The 24,767-nt window shown below is 32.6% G+C and overlaps 1 protein-coding gene and 2 pseudogenes across 1 annotated transcript; 2 read left to right on the plus strand and 1 right to left on the minus strand.

Annotated features, from left to right (window-relative positions):
• Nucleotides 1-8,414: 8,414 nt before the first annotated feature.
• On the plus strand, nucleotides 8,415-9,276 carry LOC18052252 (transcription repressor OFP13). The gene has a single exon (XM_006445704.2). It carries the CDS (start codon nucleotides 8,512-8,514, stop codon nucleotides 9,265-9,267), a length of 756 nt encoding a protein of 251 aa, XP_006445767.1. The 5' UTR covers nucleotides 8,415-8,511; the 3' UTR covers nucleotides 9,268-9,276.
• A 2,287-nt stretch (nucleotides 9,277-11,563) lies between these two features.
• On the minus strand, nucleotides 11,564-15,104 carry LOC18052253 (annotated as a pseudogene).
• Nucleotides 13,395-14,704, plus strand: LOC18052254 (annotated as a pseudogene).
• Nucleotides 15,105-24,767: the final 9,663 nt, after the last annotated feature.

Genomic DNA, 24,767 nt, shown 5'->3' on the forward strand with positions numbered 1-24,767 from the left:
AATCAACGTACTGAACATTCTCACATCTTTAAGTTTAAGTTCATGTTCATGTTCTCTTTGAAACCTCATCCCCCACCAATCCAAAGATTGAAAGTGAACCGCCAGCCAGCACTATTTTTTTTTTTTTTAATTTCTATGGTTTGTGCTCAATCCACATGGCATATCATGGTCTTCCAATTTAATTTAGACAAGCTATCAAATCTTTGATTCAGTTGGATGTCCAATATAAAGTTGACAATTTAAGTTAAGTTAAACTAATCAGTACAAAATATTTGAAAAAAAGGAAAAAAAAAACAAAAAACAAATGCATCTCAATGAGCTTACAAGAAGAATCTCCATGGATAAGCACCAAATTGTAATTTCTTATTGAATAATTATTTGGTTAAGTGTGACAAAGACAAAAGTTTGTAGCTGATTGTTCCATGTTCTTCCCATATTATTGTTGGCGGCTTTTCCTCGAAGATATAAGAAATGGTTTATTAAAAATAACATTTTATCTTTAGAATACATTCCAGCACCGACTAATTAATAAGAAAATTCCAATTGCTTTTTTAATCAAACAATTTTCTACAATTCATATTCAAATCCTGGAGAAAGTACATAGATAAAAAAATTGATTTAGGCTTTTTTATGCCTTTAGCCACCCGATACTAACGGTATGTGCAAGTGATGTATTCTTTTAGTGTTACAGTGAATTCAGTTTCTATCATCCCAATTTCGTAGTGATGTTTAAATATCAGTGCTTGTATAATTATAAGGGTATATTTGCTTCATGGCAAGTCACATGCATTTGAGTGATTTAAAAAGAAATATTGCAAATAGGACCCAATGAGTGGTCGTTGTGTTCCATAATTTGTTTGATATATAATTGGCAAATTAATTTATAAAAGGCCAATGATGAAGAGTCAACTGGGCATGTTCGAATTCTTAGTATTTAGATAATAAAGAAATGCCCTTTGAGTCAATCATGAATGTGCTTGGAGGAGACAAACCAGTTCATCTCCAATTCATGAAACCGACACCGAGGATCTCTCTTGCATTTTAAATTTCTTTTTTTTTTAAAATTTTTTTTCGTCAAGTTATTATTATAAGCTTAATCACTAACCTTCAACTTGGTGTGCTTGAATGTTAATTAATATAATCAATTCTATAACTTTGCACTAAATATGAGATTAAGAAACAAGTGCTTTGTCACAATTAATGTCCTATTTGGGATTGAGGTGGTGTAACTTAAAAGGTACAATTGTTGTGGAAAAAAAATATAATTATAAAAAAATATTAATAATATGTAGTAAACATAAATTTTAAATAATAATTTTGACAAAATTAATAGATTTTCTATTATACAAATAAAAAATCATATCAACATAACTTCTAAAGTGCAGCGGTTAATATTTATCAAACACTTTAGTTCTGTAATTTAAAAGTTACAGTTGTCTAACCTCAATTTTAAATGCATCCTAGGTTGTCTGAATTTTATATGGACAAGGCAAACATCAAAACAACACGTGTTATTACTAAATTATAAATATCTAGAGTGTTGCACTTGCACACTTGCACTATAATGGAATTTGATCTAAATTAAACTCTTTGTAAACAGTAGTAAATTATGGTAAAACATATGTTACTGAAAATTTGTTAAGCCCGTGCATTAGTATGGTTACACATATTACATTTATAGGCGTAAAAATGCTACAAAAGTATTGTATAATGACCTCCTAATTAATGTTAAGGTTTGAATTCCTTTCGACTGTTTTCTTTAATTCTGGAGTAAACTTGTTGAGCGTCGGTTTGGTATCAACAAAGTCTCTCCGACTCTCAAATTAGAGGTTGAGAAATTGACTCTGGAAAAAATTAGCTAAAAAAGATAAATTCAGAAAATTTGGTGAGTATGCTAAATTGATCTAGAATTGCTTCTAGATCTCTGATTTTTATTTTCTCCCCTTTTTATCCAAACCCTACTCACTTCTTTGAATTGTTATTTATAAAGAGATACTCAAAGTTTAGTGCGAGATTAGATCCTTTGCAATCTAATCTAGTCCATTCGTTTTGAGGGATGAATATGGTCCCTTTCTTCTTCTACATTTATTTTTATATTTTTTAAATGCATGATGTTATATGCGGTGGCGGAGCCAATAATTCAATCTATCGGGGCCAAATCAAACAATAATATAATTTAACAAATGGTTAACAAATAAAAAATATCAAAATAAAAATTCATTAATATATTGAATTAAATACATTTATAATTGTACTCAACATACTTTCTTATGTTGAAAACATTGATGAATAACCTCATCATAAAGTTTATAAAATATATCATGTTATATATTTTCAAAAATACTATCATTCAATCATTGATATTTCATTTGATTTCACATATGATTTTTCACAAAATTCATAGTTGAAATTCCCTTTCAACTATAATTGTTGCACATGGTAAATCAATCTAATGTTATCAATAGATAAATTAATAAATATAATTCTTCTCAGTACAAACTATTTTTCTTGCCACCTCACCAAGCCCTTTCAATCTTGAAAAATTGTTATCAGAACACACATCCATAATGTAAAAATCAAGTTAAATTTCAAGTGCCATAAAAAAAAGGTCAACAACAAGGTTGAATTTCAAGTGACATAAGATGTATTGAAGAAAAACCATTTGAATAAAATTTTGCAAGATGAAATAGTTTCTAATTTTTTGTGTGAGGAGAGTTAGGAGCCTAAGGATTTCAATATAACAATATTTCTTTGTGGGTTGGGAGTACAAAAACATATATGATATTTTAGTTATTTTTAAATTTTAACAAGGGCTTTTATGGTAAATCAAATTTAAAATGAGACAAATATCACAATAGATTAATAAAATTTGGATAGTAAAGCAGGGATTGAAGCCCCTACTAACCCCAATGTGGCACCATCATTGGTCATGTGCATCTTCTAATAAATCACATGATATTGAAATTTTATAATTATTTTCAGAGTTTCATTTTTTAATTTAATTGTCATGTGACCAATTTTAAGCGGCCCACGTAAGCTACTCATGCACATCCGGATTTCTCAACTTCTGAGTGCTTAGGGTCCATTGGGTGTGCGCAACTGCCCTAAACGAATCCTTATTTAATCTTGTATATATGTTGCCAGTGGGCCCGTAGTCCATTGGCACGCCCATGCCCTCAACAACCTTGATGGCATGGGTTTAAGTCCCAACGCTCGCACAACGCTGAGACTTGACTCCCTTGAATAATGGGGGTTAATTGTCTCCTCATATTAGAATAGAATCGATCTCCCTCCAATATTAATAGTGAGGGTAACATTCAGACTGTGCTGTAATAGGATTACTCAGAAGAGTCCCGATTAATTTCTGATTATAAATATCAATAGAACCCTACTGATTGTAATATATTAGTGTATCAAAAAAAATCTTGTATATATTGACAGGTGACACAATAGAGGTGGTTAATTTATGATATCGACGTACAAGAACTTAATAATTATCATTCAACATTTTTTTAGCTTAATTACAGGAATTTACGGAAATCTGAACTGAAGGAAGCTTTTCAATTATAGCCATCAATCAACATGCAAGTCAATTCAAGTTTGCTATTTTATCAGAAAAGAACAAACAACTATGAAAGAAGAAAACACCTCTCTGATCAATAGAAAACTGAACAAGATTTTACAGTGATGGTCAAGAAACTCTTACCCTATCTAGTGGTCAAAGAAATTAAATTTGGATAGTAATTAGAAAAGTAAAACCGCAACCAACATTTTTTCCTTTTTTGGGTGAAGTACATGTGATCATTAGGACGTTTTAAAATGTCCCAAAATAATGAATTTGTTAATCTAATGAAAGATTGCACATGCATCTTGTCTGCGTGTAGATAACGTATCTGTTCGTGGCAATCTCTGATGCCAGACTTGATGATTCTCTAATACTAGCCAAGTTTATTTATTTCATGTGAGTTAGTTATCTTTCATAACCTGAATTTTTAATGCGATCGATTTTATTCTTTATTATTATTATTATTATTATTATTATTATTATTATTAGAGATAAGCAAGGACCGCATTAACAATAGGCTTAGGGTAGTAAACAGAATTTAATACAACAATTATTGTTCCAGGACACCCATCCATTCACATGGACAATGTTACAACCAGTACGGCTTATATATATATTCGAGAAGAGATCGAAACATGTGCTTTAAATAATCGTAGATATATGTTGTATTACAAATTTCTTAGTTTTAGATTGTAAAAAATTTGCGTCTAAAATCATATTTTCTTGGGGTGTCTTTTTTTTTTTTTTTTTTGACCTTTCAGTCCCTCCCAACTAATTATCTAATTAGCCACTGTAATTTTAAAAAAAATTAACCAAAACATCATTATTGTTACTTCCATTCTCGAGGGTAAAGTAGTATCTTTCTTTTGATATAATATAAAATTCAAATAAATCTAAAATATTGGCTGGTGGGTTGGTTTACAGGTGGCAATACGGTGTAAGTGGAACAATTAATGCTACGGATTTTGGCATTTGAGTGTCACAATTTAAGTCTCAATTATTATAGTAACATAATTGTAAGAAATTTGGTAACATAACACAAAAATCATGTGGATTCTACTGTTGTATTAACATGATTTTTATGGAAACGGTAAGTTACCGCCGGCTGTAACTTAACATTTATCTAATTGTATAATTGTCACATTTTAATATTGTTAATAACTAATTTAACGTGGCAGATAACTAGTTACATATAGATTTTTACATCGGTGAAAGACTGAGATTTCCGGGAGGTCTGGCTAGTGTTAGTCAATAGTCATGATGGCGTTGGCCGACCTAAAAGTTTATTAAAGTCAACTCATGAATCAACCGTGGCCGTTCATTGAACTGGCTAATGAATGATATTGATGGCTGATTTGTAATCACAAAGTTGGAAAAATAGGACAAATACGTGAGAACTTCACGACACAGGAACAGTTGAATCACAATTCACACACACACACACACACACTTGTGCAGTTGTGCGTCACCTTCGGTAAGTTGGGGTCATGAAAACGGACTCGTCTAACTAAAATAAATGGAGGTTGCTATGTTACGGACTCTGTATGTAACACAGCAAATGGGGTGCTTCCACGCGTTGCAGGAGAGAGGAAAAGCAACCCAAACTCAGCTGTTGCATACAGAATCTGCAACTAAGGTGAGTTCTAAATATGGCAAACTCTATCTTACATGCATGTAAGATAGGGGATCCCTCTAAATATTAGGGTAACTAATATTATTAATTAAACGAAGAGATATTTTCAGAAAAAAGTCCTTGGTTTGTTAATATAGGTGTTTAGGTACCTGGTTTCAAAAGAAGAGGCGGCACCATACATATAGTCCACAAGTTTTTAAACTTAAATCACAAATTTAAAATATAAAACTCTTCTGACTTATTTATGATATTTTAAAGTAATTACTGTTGATTTTAGTCTTAAGATCTCCCAAAAAAAAAAAAATAACCTTTGCCTTTGCCTGTCGATGACGGATTCAAAAAGATTACTTACTGGAGGTTAAATTACATAATAACCAGATGTGAAGACTAATATTCTATGAGTAAGTAGTTTTTCAATCAGGGATCTTGACTTTAATAAAATCAAGGATTAGTTAAAAAATAAAAATTTAGATTTTAATACATTACATAACAAAATACAATGCATTGGAGTCTGTGCTTATTTTGTCTTTTAGCTAATCCAAATTAGAAAACAACTCTCTATGGGTTACTTAGTTTATAGAGTTATTTTAATCGATTTAATGGGGTTAAATTAAATAATAGTAAAACCACTCATTTAGTTATTGTGACTTTTATTTTCTTAATTAATAGCATTCTAAAGTTAAAATTTAAAATTTATGGGTTTATGAGTTTATAGTGCTATTTTTATAAATTTAATCGGCTACTTGAATAGATTAAATGGGAGCTAATTAATAACTCAATTAATTTTTTCGAAATTATTTTCTCCGACGAGGATTTGAACCCCCATTAGTATTGCCTTTCATTGTAATTTAAGTTAATTACATTAATGAAAGTAAGGAAAGGGGGCAATTAGGTTTAGGCTCAGCAAATGGACTCATAAGCACAAGTTTGAGTCCCCTCACAAGAGGGGAACTCTAACAAAATCCCATCCCACAAATGTGGTTGAGATAGATAATAACAAATTCAAAACAAAAGGTCGAATTTTTATAATAAATTTATGAAATTTAAGGACTGTTGCGGCTAATTAAGCACAATGCTTGACTATAAAAATGACAAATTAGAACAAAATTTAGGGCTACATTAAGTGACGGCCGGCTAAATAAATAGTATAACCAGCGTCCAAAAGGTTATTGAAGAGAGGAGCAATTGACATTTGTTTATAATTTAATTTAAAAGGATCCCTCTAAGTTACGGATATATGATGGCTTTATTTTAATTTATATAGATTTCAAAAAGAGGAGCGAAGCACCTAATAAATGAGAACTCACAATCTTCACTCTTTAATTAATGCACAGGCAAGGACAAGTGTGTTGTATAATCAACCATTCCTTTTAAATAGTTCACATGAATTTCGCCTCTTTGTTTTTTTGTTTTTTGTTTTTAATTTTTTTTTAATTTTGCTTTCTTTTATAATTTTGCTTTAATTTTGTTTTTAATTTCTTTTTTTACTTTTTCATTATCATTTATAGTATAACCCAGACAGGATCAAAAAGCCAACTGAAACCACTTCAGTATGTGAAACTCTTGGACGAATTAAGAGACAAGGCCAAAATTTAACGAACAAAAAACCTCATGCCCAAAATAGTATATGTGAAATTCCTTGTTCCTATTTTTTTTTTATTTTAAAATTTTTATTTTTTATCATTCCATTTCTTGTATTTGTAGGCTTTCAATTTTTGTATTACATTGCCTTACTTTTGTCTTGTCTCTTGGATGCCCTCCTTTGATGTTGTTTTGAAAGTCAAATTTCTTTGCCTAATTTTCTTTTCAACTTTTCTAGTCTTGACGGTGCGATAAAATTTTAGTAGTAGCAAATAATTAAAAAAAAAACATATACTTAAAAATGAAAACGACAAAAATTAAATGTTGGAAATTGATCTAATAACATTACAATTGATCATACAATCATGGGGTAAAAGTTTGTTTAGTCCCTATATTATGAGGTTAGTGTCCATTTAGTCCCTGTATTTTTAAAAACACCTCAAAACGTCCCTGCTACTAAATATTGACACTTATGCCATTATTTTTTTTTATTTTTAACTTGCTTTTACAATATTATATTTTTACAATAATGTTTCTTTTTTGGATATTAATAAAAAATAAATTATCAAATTAAACTCAAAAATAAAATTAAAAAAAAGGCATATATTAATTTTTGTGGAAGCTCACGTATGTCTAAAAAATTAATATCATAAAAAATTACATTATCAATTTTCTTAGAAAAATTAATATTTTAACTCAAGAGTGTGTTCCACAAAAATTAATATATATATTTTTATTTTATTTTATTTTTTGGTGTTAAACTGGTAATTTATTTTTTTCTTTTTAATAATGTCTAAAAAAATTATTATAATAGAGTTATTTTTTTCTCTTTAATAATGTCTAAAAAATTATTATAATAGGACAATATTATAAAAATAAGTTAAAAGGAACAAAAGATAATGGCAAAAGTGTCAATAATTTAATGGTAGGGATGGTTTGAGGTATTTTTAAAAATATAGGGACTAAACGGGCACTAACTTCAAAATATAAGGACTAAACGAGCTTTTACCCTACAATCATGTTAATTAATATTGTAATTACATTATAAATAATATTTATAGACAGAAGTCTAATGAAAAAAAAAATAAAACTTTGCAATGCACACGAGATACTTAAATCCTCGACTAAGAATGAGACGGAGTAGTGCCTGTCATTACACCATAAAATTATTTCTTTTATTAATTGAAATTATAAAAAGATGATATGAATACTCTTATAATTTAGTGAAATGGTCACGGTTTCAAAAATGGTATAACAAACTTTTTGTTGGACATGTTTTGATAATCTATGTAATTATTTCAAAATATAAAGAAAATATTTGTATTTATGCATGTGTGTAACCATTTGAGAAAATTAAAAAAAAAAATTCTTCCCAAATATTTTATGAAACCATAGGATATGGCGTATCTTTTTTTTTTCCCATTGTTTTTCCTAGTAACCTTTCAGTAAAAGCTTGAGTTACTAACAACATTTCTCTAAACATAAAATATTAGGTGAATATTAAAATAAAATTAAAATTAAAATTGACAAAAGTAGTGTCACTGTGGATATTAATTAACACAATAAATTGTACATACCCACAATTTAATACACACATGACAGGCCCTACCTTTCCCCCATTTCCTTTCCATCTCCCTTCTCTCACCTCACCTTTCCTTTAAAATATATATATCTCCATTGCCTCTCAGTATTATAAGTCCAATCCAAAGAAACGAAACTCAACACGGCAAAAATGGGGAAGAAGATGATGAAGCTGCAATGGCCTTCTTGCAAGTACCCCAAGACTCTTTCTTTCAGAGCTGCTGGTGCTGTAGATGATGACATTTTCAAGACTGTTAACTCTGTCTTCTTTGATCCTTGTATTGATAACAATGGAGTTGAAGTTCAAACACCTGAGTCTTGGTTCACAAACTCATCATTATCCGAGTCAGCCAGTTACTCTACGGAGTCTCATGAAGATCATCCAGTCGATAACGAGTCATTGGAGATCATTGTACGCGAAGCAAGATCGGAGAGGCTCTTCTTCGATCCCGGAGGTGAAACAAGTTCCATTCTCGAAGAAGCAAAATCATCATCATCATCATCTGATGAAGCAGCAGCAGCAGCTGCTGCTGCAGCGTTTAGTCCGTTCAAAGAAAGTGTTGTGTTAGCAATGGATTCGGAGAACCCCTACGTTGATTTCAGAAGATCAATGGAGGAAATGGTGGAGACACATGGGTTGATCAAAGATTGGGATTGTTTGGAAGAATTGTTGGGGTGGTATTTGAGAGTTAATGGGAAGAAGCATCATGGGTTTATTGTTGATGCTTTTGTTGATTTGCTTGCGAGTTTTGCAGCTGCAGCACCAACAAATCATAATCATCATCATGATTCTACTTATTTTTCAGCCATTTCTTCTTTTAATTATTCTTCATCTTCTAGTTTATCTCCTAATTTGGGTTCAAATCGTCAGATTTATGACGATGAAAAAAAGTTAGTAGTATCTTAGAATGTTATATGTGTGTAATATATATCATGCATTTTTGTGTATATTAATATTATTTGTAGGTTTTTAAAGAGAAATATATTAGCAAGAAGTGAGAATTGAAACTCTATATACATCTCTCTCTCTCTCTCTCTCTCTCTCTTAGCATTCCTTCGTCCATTGTCATAGCTGTCTTGCCGCCGGCATGAGAAATTCCGGTGCCGGAATTAGATTCCCTTACCATTCATCTATTGGATAATCTATTATTGTTTGGGAATAAGTAAAATTATGGTTGTAACTTGTAAGACGTAGAAAAATCAAACTTTCATCATCCGTTGACAATATAAAAGCTACAGATATTTACAACATGGAAATTATGAACATCCACTAAAATTTTGAGAATATATCTGCTATGCGCGTATTACATTATAAAGGTTATTGATAACCTAAACAGATACGCGATAATGATTATAATGTGCTAATTAAGTGATTTTGAAATTGGTTGAACTGATTGATAATGTACTGAAATGGTGTTCATGTGGGATCCGGGATACAACTTTAATGAAATGACTGTAATCTCATTTATGCAGTGCTAGAAATAAGGAAACGGAGACTAACAAGTGCGTAAATCAACTGGTATGAAGTTGTTCTGTCTTAATTAAGGTCTTCGGTTCGAGGTTTGAGAATGCAGTTCTGTTAAATACTTGTTGGGAGAGTTTTGCAGTCTTAATGGTCCTATCCGACTCAAATCTGAATTAATCAGGAGCCAATATAGTTCTCAAATACCAAATAATTTAATGCACAAAAAAAAAAAATGAAATAATACTATACTGTGTCAAGAAATTTTAGAGTAAATTAAAGATATTATATTTAATTAATATATGTTTAATAGGTTTAGCTCAATTGAATATAACTATTAATTTATATATAATATACGTGTATTAAGTACGTACAATGTCTCCAATGTGTTCTAAAATTTGTCGTTTGTGTTAGTGTGCAGTCCAAATGACGAACAGTAGTTGGCGACGGCGAATTTGGCAGTTATAGAAACTGTGGGTGGGTTCACATAATCGCATTTATTATTATCAAGACCCAACCCAGCCCAACACGTTACACGTGTTTCTGAATTTCTAATCCATAGAACTATCAATACGTCCTTTTGACATGTGAACTTGGTTAGCCCCCCATGCACAGAAATATTGATAATCACTCGAGTCTCACAAATTTAATTAATGTAGCGGTCCAAATTAATTTAGCTGCGTCAATTACTGTTGTAACGGAACCAACCCGTCCCCACCAGTGGTAATTGTGGCCCCCAGCCTAATGGGCTATTACGGCTACAACGTCTGATAGCCCATTAGGCCCAACTATTTAAGGAGACCACCACTCTGTAATAAGGGCAAGCATTTACGCTAAAGAGTGGAGGCTATTGGCACCGCTCACCCCTCCTTCATATTGACCATTTTAGTCATAATTAAAAGTGCATAAAAGAGCAACAATCATCTCTTAACTGCTGAATATGTTTTTTCTTAAGACCACAGAATATTTAATAACTCACTATAAAATCAGCAACTTTACTCACTTCAATACTTAATCCCTAATTAGCTGACTAATAGTTTTCCTGTACCATTCAACTTTTTATCTCCCAGAAAATTACTAATCATAATTTCATAAAATAGTGTTTTTTTTTTTTTAAAAAAAAAATCAAATGGGTTTAAGTAGTGGCTATAATATAGATAATAATGCGGGATTTGTTTTCAAATTTTAAAGAATTTTTTTAACAAATGAAATCGCAAAGAAGGCAGGCCAGATTCTGGTATTGCACACTTGTGCAACGAAACTTCGCGACTTTACTTGGAAAGAAGATGGAATCAAGGGTATTTAAGGAATAAAAATGAGTGTAAACAGAGAGTTTAATTATTTGGTGGTTGCTATTAAGAAAGGGGTATCAAGAGCTTTTTATGGGGGTGCCAATAGTTCAGCTCCACGCAAAATTTGCAAGTAACAGATTCCCTGCACTCGAGAGCTTGAAACTTTATCCAAGCATGCTTACTCTTTTCCTTCAAATTATGTCTTTAACTCTTTATTGTCGTAAAAGTAAGATATAAAAAATTTCATTCCTCTTCACACCTTCACACTGCGGAGAGAAGGAGATGAATTTTTTTTTATCTTACTGTCGTTTATCTAAGAATAAATTGTTAGTGTGATAAGACCGAACTCCAAATGCTTGTGTGAATATATGCACCCATTAGCAGTCAATTCAACAAATTGAAAAAGCCATGACATTACATTGAAGAATTGCAAATATATAAATATATATATATATATATATTGTCCCCGCAGGGATGTCACAGAATATTGCTCGACTTACATAACTTAGTCGGGAATCATTCTTTATAGCTGTCCCAAGCAGATGCAATTATTATTTACTTATTTATTTTGTAATCTTGTCATGAGCCAAGATGCAAACTAACAATATGAAACAATAAGTAATATATTGTTCAATTGCAAATGATATAGTAGTTCAAAGCAAGAGTAAAATAATTTTACCACTTGACTGGGATAATATTGTCACAACTTGTGGTGTCAATCCCGTATTTTCACCTAGAATAGTAATAATATACTAATATGAGAAACTAGAAGCCTTGATTCAAATGAATGATCACCTGCATCCTAGCCTTCTTACTCGGAATCATTAGCAGCAGCTTCTCCATCACCGGAACCCTCACCAAAAGATCCATTGTCAAGTTGGTATCGAAGTATTCCCCCAATGCCACCAAATCCCTTACAGAATTGGGACCCTTCTTGTGATTTGTCTGTGACAATCTCAAGCGAGCAGCCAAACTGCTTGTAATGATCAACCAACCACTCCAAGAGTCCCATTTTGCCCTCAACTTTTAGATCAGCAGCTGCAGCCGAATCCTTGAAATTGCTGGGGTCAGCTTCCTGCCTTTTGTTCAAGTGCTTAATGACAATGCCATTCGTCACACTGTGTTTCAATTCATACCGATTTATGTCCAAATCTTCCCAGACAATAAGAGTGTGAATGGCCCCCATTTCTAAAGCCTTTACAGTATCATCTACACCAACGACAAACTTACCTGTATCCTGGCCAATTTCCTCAAAGAACTTGCCAATCACACGCTTTTCTTTCAGAACATTCACATTGGCTATAACATCAGATGAGAGTTCTATGGCCTGATTGAAGCCGCTTACCCCACCATACGAAATGTCTAAAACTTTCAGTATTTTAGCCCTGAGGCGGGGATCAAACATTCCGGATTGGCTCAGCTCTGTTTTGAATTCAGCAGATCCTGCGAGTATTAGCCCGGTAACATTTGGCTGGTTGGTTGCAGGATCTATAAAGCACTTGGTGGCGAGCTCTGCAGCTTCCCTGAGGTAGTTGTGGCGTTTCTCTACTCTAAGCCGAGAGAACCTGAGGGCTGATTGACCGCCTCTTCCATGCTTCTTCGGAAGATCAACTGTAAATTTTAGAACCACCTCGCGGCTGCTGCCACACAATGTCCCAATGAGTGTTCCATTCCCATCGATGATGATGTATCCGTACTTGTCATCACATTCCAGGAGTCAATCGACAGTTTCTGTGTGGAACCTACTGTCACAGACGTACAGAGAAGAATTTATGGGTTTAAAGGGAACAAGATCATGAACAAACTTCTTTTCCTCTTCATCTTCGGTTACACCCGTTCCGGTGAACAGGACAAGTCCATTGCTGGGAACATTTTTGTAAAGCTTGAGCCTTGACTGAGCGTAAGTGATTGCAGCCTGCACGGATTGGCGATTCATCCTCTTCTTAATTTTTGAAGCATTCTGATATTCCTCCCCGAGCATCTTGGTGACTCTGGGTATCTTATCGCGTGGATTTACGACCAGAGAGATCAGACTGGTGCCATCTCCTTTTACAGCGCTGAGAGTCTTGATCAATTTTTTCATTTTCCACATCTCAATGTTCGAGTCAGTCTCTGAGTGTTGTGCCATTGCAATATATGATAACTGGCAAGCAAATAATAAACACGTGCATAATTAGAACACAATTAGTATCCTGAAGCTCTGGAATCTTATTATTGACCAAGAACCAAAATACCAATTTACAGCATAAATCACCAAGAACCAAGATACCAATTTACAGCATAAAATTGGAAGAAAATGGACTAAAGAATGGCAAGCAGAAGCAGATTATCAATTTAGCTATTACTAATGAAGTAACTGCAAGAATCCAGGAAGAGTCTCGTTCTCGATTCTGCGCACCACACAGAATTAGATTTCAGTAAAGTTCTGAAAGAAGAACAAGGAGATCATGAAACAATGTCAACACTAACAGTTCCAGCGCAAGTTCCATCTGTTACCGAAGACTGTGAGCAGCTCAGAAAAGCCTTTGAAGGACGGGGAACAAACAAGCAACTGATCATATCGATACTGGCTCACAGAAATGCTGCTCAACGCAAGTTGATTCGACAAACATATGCTGATACTTGCGGCGAAGACCTCCTCAAGTCGCTCGGCAAGGAACTCACTAATGACTTTGAGAGGGTGGTGCTGCTCGGGACTCTTGATCGTGCTGAACGTGATGCATTTTTGGCTAATGAAGCCACTAAGAGGTGGACTTCTAGCAACCAGGTTCTTATGGAAATTGCATGCACCAGGTTTTCGAAGCAATTGATCGAAGCAAGGCAGGCTTATCATGCTCGTTATAAGAAGTCCCTTGAAGAGGATGTTGGTTATCACACCAATGGGGACTTCCGCAAGCTTTTGCTACCCCTTGTGACTGCCTACCGATATGAGGGTGATGAGGTGAACATTACACTTGCAAAATCAGAAGCTAAGATTCTCAATGAGAAGATTTCTGATAAGGCTTACAATGATGAAGATCTCATCAGGATCTTGGCTACAAGGAGCAAAGCACAGATCAATGCGACTCTGAATCAATATAAGAATGTATATGGGAATGATATTGATCAGGACTAAGAGGCTGACCCTAAAGATGAGTACCTCGACCTACTGAGGGCCACAGTTCAGTGCTTAGTCCACCCTGAACATTATTTTGAGAAGATACTTCATCTGGCAATTAACAAACAGGGAACAGATGAAGGGGCTCTTACTAGAGTCGTCACCACATGGGCCGAGGTCGACTTGAAGGTCATAAAAGATGAGTACCAGAGGAACGGTGTTCCTCTGGATCGTGCCGTTGTCAAGGACACCTCTGGGGACTACGAAAAAATGCTTCTGGCACTGTTAGGACATGGGGATGCTTGAGTTGTTCCCTATTTCTTGAAGGATTGAGAGACAAATATGTGTTTTATTTATCTAGGTTTGCTGTTGCTTGAGTTTGCAGAGTTCTCCATCCATGTTTGATGATCGTTTTATTTTCCGTCTTTTGGTTATGCCGGTTGAAAAACTTAATCTATGATCTTATAAATAAGATGGTGACAGCATTTGCTATTAAAAAAAAAAAAAAAAAACTGCAAGAATCCAGGAGTTCAGAAGACAAGTTGATCTTAAACTGGGTCTAAATACTACCAAGTTACTAATAAACTAAAGCAACTTAAACAAATGAAAGAGATGTCTATGAACCATAAACTACACGTGGGCACTAAACTAAATCAATTCTTATTGATACAATGATTCCTCAATTTCCCATCAAATAATAATAAATCTTTCTTTATCATATTAAAATTCATATATCAAATGCATACATCACATTAAAATAAAAAAAGAAAATTAAAAAGAATATGAAGGCCACTTACATATTGTGACGGGTTCAGGAAGTGAGACTGCAAAATCTGAGAGGGAGAGAGAGAGAGAGAGAGAGAGAGAGAGAGAGCAGAGAGTAGGGTTTATTTTGAAAGGGTTTTGTAGCTGTTATTTCTGGGTCACGAATTGCGAATCTGATTTGGGCCCCAATTTGGGCTTGGGCTTGGATATGAATTTTGTATATTATTTTTTAATTTTTTAAAAATAAAATATAGATAATATAAATCAAATATTAATCTAATCCTGAGGTGAACTGAATTTGAATCATTTCTCACTGGTGAAAAGGGAAGTAATTTATTTCTACTAATGAGTGGCTCTAAAATTAGAAAGATAATGCTGCATTTTCCAAAAATTACCTCAAAAAATAATCCATTGCATGTGAGATCTCAATTCATGCATATACTCATCAAATAATTGATAATATTTCATAATATTAATTAACTCACCTGTAGAGTTGAGAAGGAAATCAAAGTTTGCGGTTGCCGCCAGTGCCAAGAGAAGAGCTACTGCATTTATAATGAATGCTTTTTCCTTGCTGTAAAGGGTGGGATAGCTTGGACAGCAAGTTACTTAGGGAACAAGAGTCAAGATTTAATTGCTAATTTATTTCCTAGTCAGACACAAACTCCCAATTAATATTTAATTCTAGATCTTCCACCTTGTCTTCAGGAGCAGGGCTCGACCAGCATTGTCAATTAATGTGTTCTGAAGGCCCAATAATTTTTAAATGGTTTTAATTAACTAGCTACTTCAGTTAGAATATGGGTTAAAAAATTGATTGGGCTTATTCTCCCAACTTCTATAATAGACCATCCTTGTTGTCTTATAATGGGTTCTTAATTTTGCATTCTCAATAAAATTTACATGAAACGTAAAAGGATCTTTAAAAAAAAAAAAAAACTGACGTACTATTTATTTTTATTAGGAAAATTTACACTCGTCCACCTGTTTGTTTTGCCTTTTTCAAAAATACACAAACACTTTTTTTTTTTTCAGTGCGCCACCTGAAGTTTGCTTTTTGTTGCATTTTTCCACTTCCGTCTAATTTCCGTTAGTAGATTTAACGGAATGTTAACGAAATGACCTTTTTACCCCTCAAAATTACAATTTAACCCAAAATAAATGGAAATTGGAGATAAATTGGATGTATTTAAATTTTTTCAAAGGTGGATGCTAGAAATTGGAGGAAAATAGTGTTTGTTGCTTGCTAAATTTAGAAAATTTGTATTTATTTTTTTGAAAGAGAAAAAATAAATACAAATTTTCTAAAATTAGCAAGCAACAAACATTATTTTCCTCCAATTTCTAGCATCCACCTTTGAAAAAAAATTAAATCCATCCAATTTATCTCCAATTTCTATTTATTTTGGGTTAAATTGTAATTTTGAGGGGTAAAAAGGTCATTCCGTTAAATTTGCTAACGGAAATTAGACGGAAGTGGAAGAATGCAACAAAAAGTGAACTTCAGGTGGCGCGCTGAAAAAAAAAAAAGTGTTTGTGTATTTTTGAAAAAGACAAAACAAACAGGTGGACGGTTGTAAATTTCCCTTTTTATTATCTACCTTTTTGTTTAATTTTAAGTAAATAAAACTTAAGGGTTGAGTTGGGTTATAATTAGGGGTGGGCATAAACCCACAGTCCATGGGTTTACCCAAACTCAAACTAAATTAAATGGTTTGAGTTGGATAAATCATGAAAATGGGTTAGATGTGGATTTTATATAGAAAACCATTTCATTATGGGTTGGATATGGTTTACCCATGGGTCATGGACAAAACCCCAACACTCAAATTTTTCAAATGAAATAAATGAAAACAAAATAAATGAACACAAATAAGTGAAAGACCACCATTAAATTTTTTACGGCGTGATAAATTGTCAACAGTTAAAAAATGAAAATAACATGTAAAAATAATGTCATGTTTGAGGAATTGTACTTCAAATTCCTCTTCTATTATAATGTAAAAATGCCAATATTATCCTCTAAATAAAATTAATTTTTAAATAAGTTCAAGATTTAATTAATAATTAAAACAATTTATTGCAAATAATTTATATTTATTTTATTAAATAATATGATAAAACTATTTGAAAAAAAAATGCAGCGCATTGCAATTGCCAGATCGTCACTGAAACAGTCGCTGGAATTTCATCATAGACACTAGGCTTGGCAAAATCCGGGTCCAGTTCGGGTTTTGGTGTTGCCCGGGACCGGACCAGATGAGAGAAATACAAGACCAGACTCGAGTTAAAACCCAGTTTTTCCGGGTCTGGGTTTTGATCCGGGCTTTCTAAACCCGCATGTGATAACTTCAATTTTTTTTTCTTCAATTTTTTCTTTCATTTCTCTAACAATGTAAATTTAAAAAAAGAAAATAATCAAATAAACTCATTCAATCTCAAACTTTAAAAAAGAAAATAGTCAAATACAAATATATAACACACTAACAATGCAAATTTTGCACAAATGATAAATTAAAATTATTTCAATCTACTTTCTAATACCTAAATTCATCCAATTCCTAACTTAAACTCATTCAATCTATATATTAAATAAATAAATTAAATTCAACAACACAATAATCACACAATAAATTTAAATAACATCCAACATATCATAAATTCATAATTATATATTTATATATATATTTTTAAATTTATTAAAAAACTGGGTCCAGTCCGGTCCGGGTTTTGGGTTTTTGGTGTTGAACCCGGACCCGGGCCCGGGCCCAGAAATGTTCGGGTTTGAGAATTTCAAACCCGGGTCTGGTTTTTATGTGCATGCGGTCTGGGTTTTGCCCGGACCGAATTGGCCAGGTCCGGTTCGGGCGGCTTTTTTGACACCCCTAATAGACACACATCACATCGCCACCATTACCAATAGCATCATTTTGAGCCAATTTACAACTCTATGGAGTTAGAAAATGAAAATAACTTTGCTTACCATATAATGAAATTAGAACATAAAGCATACACGATATATAATATCAGAATGTAAATAAAATTAAGTATATAAGTAGACAACATAACGCAAAACTACCAAAACGATAAATAAAAATAAATATTGCATAATTAAATAAATAACAAGTGGCAAAATTTATTATTAGATTGTTAATGTCATGTTTGTGAAAGTTTATTATTAAAGTGTACGTTCTTATTTATTCAGAAATAATAATTTTGTGATTAAACTTTATTTTGATTTTCTAGTATTCTTTAATTTAAGGATTAAGTTATTGAAAAATTTATAATTTTTATCCACTATATTTTTTTTATATTTTAATATCAATTTAATAATTAATAACAATTAATAATTATTATAATTTTGATATAATTAAATTTTATTAAAATAAAAATTATTTTAATAATAAAATTCAAACCAAACCCAAATCAAACCCAAATGGTTTGGTTTGGGTTGGGTTGGGTTAAAAATATTTGGGTTGGTTTGGGTTGGATCTAAATTTTTATGGTTTGGTTTGGGTTAACTTAAAATTCAACCCAAACCAACCCCTAGTTATAATGATTCTTCGGTAATTGTTCCGCTCCTATTCAGATTAATTGAGTTGAGCCATTCTCATTTATGTTTGGGCTTCTAAGCCCATTTAATTTTGATCTTTTAGGCCTTGTTAAGACTAAAATAATAAAAAATAAAATAAGTACAAGGCTTGATATACTTACCAAATTGAGATAAAAAAAACTTGTATCTTAAATGATATGTCCTTAATGAATTTATGTGCATGGGTAATCTAAGTGGCATTCAGATGTTGTACTAAGAAATAAGTGACTGTTATTATTATCCTCTCCAAAATGAAGTACATTTTTTTTTTCTTGGAGCAAGAGAGTAAGCACTAGTTGGAGTACTTATTAGGTAGACATTTCTCGCACGTATTTAAAATGTTTCAATTTTTATCCCAAAATAAATAGATAAATACTAGTGAAACAATATTTAGTCTGCGCCTCAAGAATAGTGGCGAAGCTATCTCAAATTTTATTCATTACTTACAAAAATGATCTTTATTGGAATCTATATAAGAATTTTATATTGATTAGTTATGCCGCAATAATCGTTAAATTTTTGTCAGTGTTTATTTTCTTTTAACTTCAAACTCTTGTCTTTTCATGTTTGCTTCTCAGAGTTTAAGCTTTTAAAATTGAAATCAAAGAGCAATTGACAAATATTTTGAGAAACATTTATTATGTCCTTATATGGTGTATTTTTAAATTCTTATTAACAAATTCTCTTGTACAATAAAAAAAATTTAATTAGAAAAAAAAATTCGACCCATCCCTGATTATATTACTAGCTTCATGACTGCTCAAGACAATATTTAGCATTCTCCTACACATTTCATTTCAAACTCTATTTTCAAAATATTTAAACCTTCTTGGAGAAGAACCTGCTTAGCTAAAAATCTAAGCTTTATAAAGCAAATTAATACTCTTCTCTTGTTGGGATTAGAGATGGCAAAAGTCCGGGTCGGGTCCGGGTTTGGAGCTGCCCGGGACCGACCCGGATATCAAATGTAGCTACCCGGACCCGCACCGTGCCCGGAATTTTTCTATGCGGGCCGGGCACATGCCCGGCACTATCCGGGCACGGGTTTTTTCCGGGTTTTCTCTACCCGGATTTGAGTGGTGATAACTGATGAATTTGAGTGGTCATAATATATGGGACAAAATCAGAAACGCACATATTACATATAGCTTCGAAATTCACTGATTAAAGATATTGAAATGAGGATTCATTAAAAGCCTTTTTCCCACTTGCAAACCCAACTTGCAAGTAGATGTAGAATGCATTGATAATTATGGTGGTGATGATGCTGAAAACAATGATGGCTTTGTGTCTGAGGATCTTGGAGAGAGCATGAATAAAAACCACAATGACTACTCTCATGGCTGGTTACTATCGGGAGATGAACAAGACAACGTTGAAGAAGAGTTCTGGAAGGCTGCGGAGGACCAACAACCTGAGTCTACTAAAGATGTCTGTGTGATGGAAAAAGATTTCCAATCTCAAGACCAGCATGCCCCAGATGTCAAAATATCTGCCAGGACGGGAGTTGGCTTGCAAGAGCTGCTGGAAATTATTGATGAAAGGCTGAAGACACTGGACGATTAGCAAAAGTCTCCAAATGTAGTTGAAAGGGATTTCTTTAATAAAAAATGGAGGCCTCCTCGCACAAAGGACAGTAGTGTGGCTGTTCAATAATAGTAGGATGTGTTATTGATTGCGACGCACCATGTGTTGGGATGGAACAAGGGCTAAAAAGGTATTCTCTCTTCCAAGTTCCACTGCTAATATTGTTGTTGTGGAAGGAAAGCATGTGGCATGGAGAGGGATAAGAATTTGTGCTGGAATCATTTGATACGAACAGGAAAATTGTTGAAATAAGCCTGATGAATTCATCTTCACTTGGAGGAGCATTCTGGTGCATGCTGAACCATGCTTGGGCTGGGAGAGTTCAGATGTCTGTGGGAAGCGGTTTTGTAGTTTTGTTTCGGCTTTGGTCTTTTTTCATACATCTTTGTAGTGCCTGTGAAACATCAGAAAATATTTTGTGCAAATAAAATTTGTGTGAACCGTGAAGATTTATTACTTCTAAAAATGAGAAGAAAAGAATAATTTTATACACCAAAGATCCAGAGATGAACTAAATGCTGCAAGCATCACTCGCTCGCTCCAGTCATCTCCGTTAAGTTATGACGATCAATTTAGCTCACCGCCAGACTGCTGTTTGCCGACACTTGGGAGTCGACGCATGCTAGTCATTTTCTTTATCCGCCCCGTTTCATTCCCATTCGGCTATTCCAGTATTGGTGGAGAGACGGAGGGAGGAGGTGCCGATTCTGATTTCTGAGACTTGTCCCGAATTGGCGATTTAGGGTTGGTTGGCCGGTTGGGTTTGGGGGAAATTGGGTAAAGAAAAAATGCAATTTTCATTTTATATTTTTCTTTTTTTTTTTTTACTTAATAAAAAAGCGGGCACGGGTCCGGGTTCCGGGTTCTTGGTGCTGTGACCGGACCCGTGCCCGGAAACAGCCGGGCATTGAAAATCAATGCCCGGATCCGCCTTTTTCATGCATGCGGGCCGGATTTTACCCGGACCGCATGTGCCGGGTCCGGTCCGGATCCGGTCCGGGCGGGCTTTTCTGCCATCTCTAGTTGGGATATCTTCGATATTGATGATGAGGTTAGGCTTGAAGCGTTCTAAACCTAGTGTTGGGTCACAACCAAATAAACTAATCTGTGTTGGGTCGTAACGATTTAAATGGTCTGAGCCCAACTGCTCGTCCCTTCCTTTAAGGACTTCGACTATTGGCACCCCAACAAAATCGTTTATAAACCCAGCATCTATTATAATTGCATTAAAGAAAAATATTCAATTATATTTCGCGTATATTTTCTCTCTCTTCAAACTCTTTCATTTTCTCTCTCATCAAACTCGCAAAGGCATTTTTTTCTTAAATTCTCTGTATTTTTTTTCTTCAATAGTTGAAACCATCTATTGATTACAAACAAATTCCAATCTAACAAATTATATGATTGTTATTTTATGCTCATATTAAAGCCTTTTTCACCATAATTTTAAAGATATTCACTTTAATTCATTAATTTGTATTAAGAAGTTCATCACTTATAAAAATTGTTTATTGTTGGAGGTTGAGGTAAATAATTTTAGGAGCAAAAAATAAATTGAAAATTGAAATATTCATAAATTAATAGCTTTTATTTAGGATAATTAAGGATATTTTTACATTAATTTAGTATTATTGAAAAGGGGGGTTTAAAAGGATTTTGGCAGGGTGCCAATAGTCCAACTCATTTTTTCAGATTTAGCCATTCTTCCTCGTGAGAAAATGGTTTAACTTCTAAGCCGAAGTAAAATTTTGATAATTTAACCGTTATTAAAACTAAGATGAAAAGACAATATTTATAATATAAGAGTAATAATGAAAGTCTAATTCCAAATGATGATGTATCACCAATTAATTTGTATGAATGTAATCTAAGTATTAATTGCATTCAAATATTGTATTCAGTATTAAGTACTTGTTATCATTCTCCACAGTAAGAAATTCTAAAATCAAAAGTATTATTTCTAGTTAATGCATTTGCATGGCATGTGTAGTCAATTAAATATAAATACCAATTATATGGTGATTTTTCAAAACAATGCACATATAACATACATATACAATAATTGAGTGTAATACCTCTGTTGCGCTCTAAAATCTCTTCTCTAAGATAAGAATATCATTTTTTTTAAAAAGAAAACATAACATTTCATTAAACAAATAACAACAATTGAACAACTTGCAGTATATCAACAACACACATTACGAAGATCAAAATACAAAGATTCTTTTAAGTATTGGATTGACCGATAAAATCTTATTGAAGAACATGGAGAAACATTTGTACATTGGAAGTAAAAACGTCCATTCACAATACACATTATTCGAGCAAGGATCCCTGGCTCTTTTGATATAATTTCCACCAACATAGTTAGGCTTTCCAACTAGTACCAAGATAGATTTGTTTCAAGATTGATCTATACCCTCTAACTTTACGAATATAAAATACATAGAATCCAGATCTAAGAGTTGAAGGGTTGTTTACTGAAAAACACAACAAAACAACATTATTATAACCATCACATCAAGTGTAATCATGAAAGTTTGTATTCCAAATGACGGTGTCTCACCAATTAATTTATATGAACGTAATCTATCAACACTAAGTAATTGTTATTATTCTCTCTAAAGAGAGATTTTAGAGTACATCAAAGATACCACACCTAATTAATGTATATGTTTGACATGTGCATGTAGTTAATTAAATATAAATACTAATTATATAGTGATTTTTCGAAACAAATACACACATGGCATACATATGTGTAGTACCTCTTATGTACTCCATAATCTCTCTTCTCTAGGATAACTATATCATTTTTTTAGCATCAATAGAGTAAAAGGTAAAGTTTTATCTATGCATATTGAAATATTTCAAAAATGTTTTTTTTAAAAAAGAAATGCATAACAATCCTAATGAAACAATGTTTGATGTTTGTCCAAACACAATTATATCTATTTTTCCACAAACATGTAATTTCAAGCCCTCCTTTCAAAATATTTAATAGTCTTGTGGAGCTATTCAAGAGTTTTTGTCAACATGTGATTGGCATAGATTGCTGTAAAGTAATATTCGTATTTCGTTAGCAATGTAAACACCAAAAAACATTAAAAAAAATTAATCAAGTATTCACTGAGAAGATTGTATAACACGCATCGAGATTCAAGCAATAAAAGTGATTTTATAGCTTGATTAATCACGATTAGTTATCTTCACACATTTTGAATCTTTTGCAAATTAAGTGATCACGTTTATAAGATGCACATAATATTTTTCCTAAACAATCAAACTAGTTGAATATCGTACAAAATGTTACACATTTAATTATCAGTATGCTATTTTGTTGCTCTACTTGATTGGCATGTCACTGTATAATGTAAAATATTATTTTATAAGTTAGAAACTTATTCTGTAGTAAGTTCGTCCTATGTAAAGAGTTTGTAATCATGCTGCTAATGCTTCAGCTAAGTATGCTCTAGTTTGTTTAAATTTCTTAGTTTGGTTGGAAGATTTTCGTAACCACTGAACTTGTTACTTTAAACTCTAAATGCTATTTAATTGATATGGTAAAGTTTCTTATATTGAAAAACAAGAAGTTTGAGATTTCAACCTCCCTCATATGGGTGGGAAATTAAATTGACATTACGATAATATATATATATATATTATTACTGATTTGATTGAGGGTTTTAAATTAAGAAATCTATTAAACCATGTCATTACATTATTAAACCGCATGATTTAATAATTTTACTAAATTATTAAATCATCTGTCTCTCTCTCTCTCTCTATATATATATATATAAACTATCTAATTTCTATACATGATGTCCTATTAGCACTCTTACTGATTGGCTCTATGTAACGTGATATTATGATTAATCCCTATGAATTTAAGTTTGAGACCTATGATCGCATGGCCAATCAAATCTGCTATTTATGTGGAAAAAAAATTAAAATGTGATCAAATAAGCCAAATTGGAAACGAAAAAAGTGAAAAATTAAAAAAAAATTGAAATAAAGAAAGCTTCAAAGCCTACTTTATGGGACAATGGAGAGTTGCATGCATCCTTTTTTTTTTTTTTCATAAATTTCATGCAACAGTATTCGTACTCTTTAATTAATTTTAAAGATTTTTTTTTTCTTTTTAACAATCAAATCATCAAAGACATAATTTCTCGTCTTTGAGAAAAGAGAAAAAAAAAAAAAAATTAAAAGGAGTTAAAAAAATGTGCCCAATTCCCTTCAAACAGACCGGCAGTCCGCTCTCTCTTTTGAACTTTTTCTTTTTCTACCTTTTTTAGACCTTCTCTTTTTTCTCTCTTTCATCATCTTGTTTTGTGTTCATTAATTTCTTCTCTTTTTTATCATTTAAGATTGTATATAACATAAAGAAAAAGATAATAAAAAGTGATTATTATTCCGTTTAAAGTGCTTAATGCTAATTGCTAAGTGCTTTTTGAAATATATTTAATTTATAGTCACACCAACTTTTAATTATCCGCACACCTTTATATCACATGCAAATCACTTTCACATTGAAACATCTTTTTTTTTTTCTCCTTACTAACAAGAAAAGAACAAATCCCACTTCTTTTCCTTAATATATATCCTA

Source organism: Citrus clementina, unplaced genomic scaffold (assembly GCF_000493195.1).
Source record: "Citrus clementina cultivar Clemenules unplaced genomic scaffold, Citrus_clementina_v1.0 scaffold_2, whole genome shotgun sequence".
Taxonomy (NCBI): Eukaryota; Viridiplantae; Streptophyta; class Magnoliopsida; order Sapindales; family Rutaceae; genus Citrus; species Citrus x clementina.

What these genes read in the sequence shown, in the direction of transcription:
- LOC18052252 (XM_006445704.2), top strand. Translation starts at nt 8,512, where the DNA reads ATGGGGAAGAAGATGATGAAGCTGCAATGGCCTTCTTGCAAGTACCCC.